Here is a 5,862-nt window from a genome sequence, read left to right on the forward strand (position 1 = left end):
GTTGCTACCTGTCGGCCAATTGGTAGACATTATTTCGTCGGATGAGCTAAACGTACGTACGGAGGAGCAGGTGTTCAGCGCCGTGATGAACTGGGTGAAATACAATGTCACGGAGAGAAGACAACATCTGGCACAGGTCCTGCAGCACGTGCGACTGCCGCTACTCGGTCCAAAATTTTTAGTTGGTACCGTAGGATCGGATCTGTTGGTTCGCTCCAACGACGCTTGTCGAGATCTCGTGGACGAAGCAAAGAATTACCTACTCTTGCCGCGAGAGAGGCCATTGATGCAGGGACCTAGGACGAGGCCCAGGAAACCTACGAGACCTACGAGACCTACGAGACGGGGAGAGGTGTTCGCTGTTGGTGGGCGGTGTTCCGATGACGCTATTGCCAGCGTTGAGAAATTACGTGAAGCCGACGCAATGGTAATAATGACAGAAATTGTATTTGCCACAAACTTCGCAAATAAAATATGTGTAACTACTTTCTATTTCAGCAATTGCATAATTTACGCGTACAACTGAGACATAAGGTACTACCGCAGCATGAGATTGAAACACGAGCCGGGTCTCATATGCCAATGCGGGAGGAAATCGAAGAATTTGAAAGAATAACACCATTGAGGAAAGGCACATATTCTTCTGAAGAAAGTCGGATAATTACTAATAATTGGACAACGTTGTCTAATTATTAATGATTATCTGGCTTTAGAAGAATATGTGCCTCTCTTTATACCCTACGAGACTGAATTTTGCTTCCGAGTTTTTGGCCGCCACCATGCGCGGCCTAGCGGCGGTCGGCGAACTACTCAGAGGCTGGCGCTAGCTACGTCTCGCACTTAGCGAAAATGATTTGTTGCAGTAACTAATTGTAAGATAATTTCAGCAAAAATCGATTTGTTTGATGAACAAAGTAACGATTGCTCTTACACACGACTTCTTTGCTGCATTAGCAAATTTACTTCTTTAAAACGTTTAATTTTGTTCAGCAAACTATAGATTTGCTGAATCAATTAAATCAGTTTTTTCCGTGTCCGTATTTAGTTGAGAGGGTAAAGTTAACTTTAGCCTATGCTATTACGTACTGTTAATAAATGCATTCTCCTATGAGCCAGAAAGAAAATTTTAAATTTGCACGTATCACAAGGAGCGTTATATTTCTGAGCCGCAAAGCATAGAGTTTAGGATTACTTCGTAACAATTGCACTAACCGTTCAACGCTGATAAATTTTGCATGGTGTTGTTGTATCTGCCGATCTCATCTTGTCTCGGAGACGAATAACCGTCGAACGTTCCGTGAAGATTGGCGTTTCGTATACTATTCAAATAATTCGGCTGCTGCTCCAGAATGCTGTAAAGCAACCGCTTAACGTCCGCAAATTCCTTATTTAATTTTTCCTCCAGACTCACGAATTTTTCGTCCATCGCCTCTGAAAGCATAAGAGCACGTTATATGCGCATTGGCGTGCCTCGGGATGCACTAATACTCCGTAGCCATTGAAATGTTCCATACAGCGTCTCAAGATGAACTTGAGACAGTCTTAAATATAAGATCTGACAAGTCAATACTTAATATTAATATTCATATCGTAATTTTATCTTTAACATTATGTTTTATCTTATGTGAACTTGACTTTTACACACTCGCATTGCATACTCCGGTGAGTACTCTTGTAACAGTGGCACGTGCGTTTGCGACCACATCTTCCGTCGCGATCTTGCAAGTGGTATGCTGCGTTTCCGTGGCGTCGTCGCTGCTGACATTGGCCTCAATCGTCGCTAAAAATTGCAATGTGTCGCAGATAAATTCGTACTTTATAATGGACAGCGCGACAAAGAAAATGCGCGCGACTGTGTCAAAGATAGATTATCGGTGAAGGTATTTTATACGTAGCTTCATAATAAAACTGTACTCGTCGAGATTATAAACTTTTCGTACTTCGAAATTAGAAATTGATTATGAAGAGATATAAGAGATTAACAAGATCTTAATTGGATCTTATTCAATTAGTGACATTATCTTATTTAACTTTGTAACTTTTAAAATATGTACGTCTATCGAAAATTAATCCTGTCTCGAGTTTTATTAGTTACACAACACACATTAAGATACAGTTTTTTATTGTGTTTTAACGGGCGTCCAGCGAAAGTTGTTAATCGTTTCGCACTTACGCGTTTTCCGCAAAGATTCACCACTCGCTCCACCGCATGCTAGATAAAGCGAAACGGCACAAAACAGTGATACGGAGAGACGTATGATCTTGGACATTTCGCCGCACGTGAACGACATGTTTTGTGAATTCATCACATGTGGCCGAAATTATAAACAGCAGTGGCTTCCACCCGTCCTTAAAAATAGATTTTATCGTCTTCTCGCCGATGAGGACGCGTCGAAGAAAAATTACGTAGCTGATATAGCGAGACGTGTTTACTTATAAAACATTGCTTCTCATTACACAGCGTGCATATATATACGCATAGAATTTTCGATGCAAATTTAATACTCCTTTTCTATCAATTGTATCTGCATTCAGATTTGAATTTAATAAATGTAAGATATTCAAGTTAAGCTATTTATTATACAAAAATTTGACTCCAATTGTACCAGTTGAATTAAACATCGATTAAACTACTTCAACAAGTACTGTCGAGTTCGAATTGACGTCGTCAAATTGACATTAATTACAACATAGCACATAGTAATTCAACATACTCATTTCTCGGGGATGTAACTGAATTGAAGTCAGCACACCATTCCGCTCTAATAAAATAGTTCCGACATCGATCGACGAATTGTCTCCCACAGGGTATACGTGCTGGTCGAATACCGACGTGTATTTAAAGCGGGAGAGGCGGGAGAGGCGGTCTCGACTGAACCACTGTGCTCGGCTGTTCTTTTCGGCCGCGTTTCGCGCCGATTTTTATCGAGAAATGGGTGAAAATGTGCAAGGAACGTTCGTGTCCGAGAAGGTTTCCAAGATAAGGTGGCAGTGTGGGAATTTCGCGGAAGCAAAGAACTTTTTAACCGGCAGTTGGGACAACCCGGTAAGATTTCTGCCGGACCTAACCTAGAAATTTGTTTTAGATGAACGTACACCCGGTTTTAAGTACACCCGGTCAGTGTGTACTTAAAACTTTGCATATTTATTTCATTAAGTACGCGTGTTGACGAGTTAAAACGCGATCTCCAATTTTTCCTACGCAGGTTAATAAAATAACATACTGGACATTTGGGACGAATTACGACGACGAACCGTATCCTGTAGTCCAGTCGTCGTACTCATTTCTCGGGGATGTAACTGAGTTGAAGGTAGCGCGCCGTTCTTTTCAAATAAAAGTAATTATCTTGCAACCTAAGAATTAATGGATTTTCAGTTTATCAGCAAGGATTTTTTCGTCGCTGCCTCGTCTCTGGGCTCGATAAGACTACTGCAAATCGACGAGGACACCTGTACCGAATTCAAGGAGCACATGGCATGGGAGTTCATTCATAACTTTAAGTGAGCACGCTTGGTTGAATGAATGTGCGCTGAACTTTGAAGTCAAAGTATTAAGCATTGTATTCTTACCGATGCATTTTTACAGAACGACGGATTATGCCTCTTGCACTGCGTTGTCCACCTTTGAGCAAGACATAGCTTCAGTAGGGGAGGACGGGAGGCTTAATCTTCTTACGGCTGCTGAGAAGAAACCAGTTAGAGTTATTGGTAAATGTCCACGTAACATACATGTTTGTAATGCACGGTTCGATTATTGCAGTTAGATATTTATTGCTTATTTTCTTCTCAGAAAATGCTGACAGCTGCTCCATATATTGCGCCGATTTCTTGAAGCACAATGAAGTACTTACGGGAAATTCGAGAGGGCACATGAAAGTTTGGGACTTGAGAAACGATCGAGACGTACCCGCAACTACTTTCATGCTGTCCGATCAAGTTAAAGTAAGTTTTGTATTATACTTTTTACTGTAACTCCAGTATATGAATATTTAATCCTGTTAATTAATAAGAGAATACGGCTCTGAAGAATAAAAATCAATGAGTAAAAAGGGGCTAAGAGCCTTGACTAGGTGTTAGTGTCAAAAGGTAAAAATTTTGTTTATTAAAACATAAAAATTGCAAACGTTTCGGTCTTTAGACCATCCTCAGTGTATAAATATATAAAAGAGTAAAAGGAAATAATTTAAATGTAAAAGTCAATGATTAAAATTCGCTCGCAATGCAATATATAAGAAAGATGTAAAGTGTGAAAGTAAGCCAATCGAGAGATCATCTTTTCGTCGGGATATAAGTTTTGGAGTAATCAAGCTGGTAAATGTCGACTGGTCGACCCTTTAACTAAGTCTGACGAAATCTTACGGGCTTCATAAAGTGTTGAATGATTTTGCAGACTGCAGCTACAAGTATTACGCATCATCCCACACAAAGGCACATTGTGATCGCCGGTGGAGACGACGGCAGTTTAACCGTGTGGGATTTAAGGCGGAACACCTATCCAATGTCGCAGCTCAATGCGCACACCAAAGCTGTCAGCGAGATACTGTTCCATCAAGACAGACCTGACAATCTCTTCACCTGTTCCGTCAGCGGAGAATTGTGGCATTGGAACAATGCGCAAAGTTCGAAACTGAAACTCGGAGGTGAGTAACTCGAAAGCAATTCGTCGGTAAGTTAACTTATAAGATGCAAATGAAGAGTTGAGTCTAATGTTCTCTGTTTTTGTACGATACTAGATTCTGCGGACATGCACTGGTTGAATACAATTGGTACAAATGGCAAAGTTAACGTGACCTCAATGTGTGCCGCTATGCACAAACCGATAAACAGTATCGATATCAATCGATCGTCACTGCTCTTTGGATGTGACAATGAGGCTATGTATATTGTTAGAAATGTACTTATTTAATAGTAATGTATGTATACATTAGTTTTTGATATCTTTATTACACTTGAAATAAATTCAAAATCGTCATCTTTTCTGTATTAATTAGCATCATTTATTTTTCCGACAATGTACATACGACTTTTCTGTCTGTACTGTATGTATACGAGTAAAATTTATTTTTCTTTAATAACTTCAAGACAAAAACTTGAAACTTCTTGTCTTCGGAGTATAAGATAGCCATTCTGCTCAGGCCTTTACTTTTTGACACTTATTTGATTTGCTGGTTTAATATAGAAACGTTCTATGATGCGACCGTTGGAGATAGAAAAAAGGCAAGTAGAAACTTGTGCAAAATTTATTTACAGAGAAATCAAACTAAGCATTTACTAGTATAGTGTGGCATCTTTCATTTTATGTCGATTGATTAATTTCTCTGTTCTTAACTGTACTTAGCTGCACTAGTTCAGAGCTTATCTTTTTCCCTTTACGTTGGACAGAGAAAGATAAATTTTGAGCTAGTACACCTGAGTGCAGGTTCGTCAGCTAAAAAACAACAGACTTTCTGTTACATAAAAATTTCGTTGTTTTCTGTAACAATAAATGTCATAAGAACTATTCGCAGATTATTAAATTCTTTTCAATTGCATTTCAAACGTGTTCATCTGAAATACAAACGATTGCATAAAGCAGTTATTTAAAAATACGTAAATTTAAGGTCGTACGACAAAGTTTTTAAGCGTATTGATTGGCTGAAGGATAGTAAAATTCTCGAGTATCTAGAAACTTTCTATTCAGCGGCCAATCGACGCGCTTGAAAAATTTGTCGTACGACAAATGTAATAGTACCCTTAGTTTCGAGAAATGTGTAGCCAATCAATTTGCAGCTTTTATGAAACTCTGTGCAGGGGAGCGATCGCGTGCACGATCGAATTCGGTCGACTTCTCATACGTCTCTACTCTACAGGTTTCAGGGTGGA

At 39.5% G+C, this 5,862-nt stretch overlaps 2 protein-coding genes across 2 annotated transcripts in view; one reads left to right on the top strand and one right to left on the bottom strand.

Moving 5' to 3' along the window:
• Positions 1–2,352, bottom strand: part of LOC105569249 (TNF receptor-associated factor 6-like) — an 8,190-nt gene extending 5,838 nt beyond the window's left edge. The window contains exons 1-3 of the mRNA XM_012025557.1: positions 2,174–2,352; positions 1,646–1,780; positions 1,213–1,431 (exon numbers count right to left, since the gene is read on the bottom strand). Of these exons, the coding sequence (XP_011880947.1) occupies positions 1,213–1,431; positions 1,646–1,780; positions 2,174–2,306 (487 nt within the window). The 5' untranslated portion in view covers positions 2,307–2,352. The remainder of the gene's footprint in view (positions 1–1,212; positions 1,432–1,645; positions 1,781–2,173) is intronic.
• Positions 2,353–2,734: 382 nt separating this feature from the next.
• On the top strand, positions 2,735–5,077 carry LOC105569248 (nucleoporin Nup43). Its single transcript, XM_012025556.1, has 7 exons — positions 2,735–3,046; positions 3,207–3,311; positions 3,377–3,501; positions 3,587–3,708; positions 3,791–3,942; positions 4,391–4,640; positions 4,734–5,077. The coding sequence occupies exons 1-7, from the start codon at positions 2,933–2,935 to the stop codon at positions 4,904–4,906; spliced, it is 1,041 nt and encodes a 346-aa protein (XP_011880946.1). The 5' UTR covers positions 2,735–2,932; the 3' UTR covers positions 4,907–5,077.
• Positions 5,078–5,862: the final 785 nt, after the last annotated feature.

Source organism: Vollenhovia emeryi, unplaced genomic scaffold (assembly GCF_000949405.1).
Source record: "Vollenhovia emeryi isolate VEMERY1.0 unplaced genomic scaffold, V.emery_V1.0 DF939125.1, whole genome shotgun sequence".
Lineage (NCBI taxonomy): Eukaryota > Metazoa > Arthropoda > Insecta > Hymenoptera > Formicidae > Vollenhovia > Vollenhovia emeryi.

Excerpts from the sequence above, each read along its gene's own strand:
- LOC105569248 (XM_012025556.1), top strand. The coding sequence starts at position 2,933 with ATGGGTGAAAATGTGCAAGGAACGTTCGTGTCCGAGAAGGTTTCCAAG. Across the intron at positions 3,502-3,586 it reads GAGTTCATTCATAACTTTAA|AACGACGGATTATGCCTCTT; the intron begins GTGAGCACGCTT and ends GCATTTTTACAG. Across the intron at positions 3,943-4,390 it reads TGCTGTCCGATCAAGTTAAA|ACTGCAGCTACAAGTATTAC; the intron begins GTAAGTTTTGTA and ends ATGATTTTGCAG.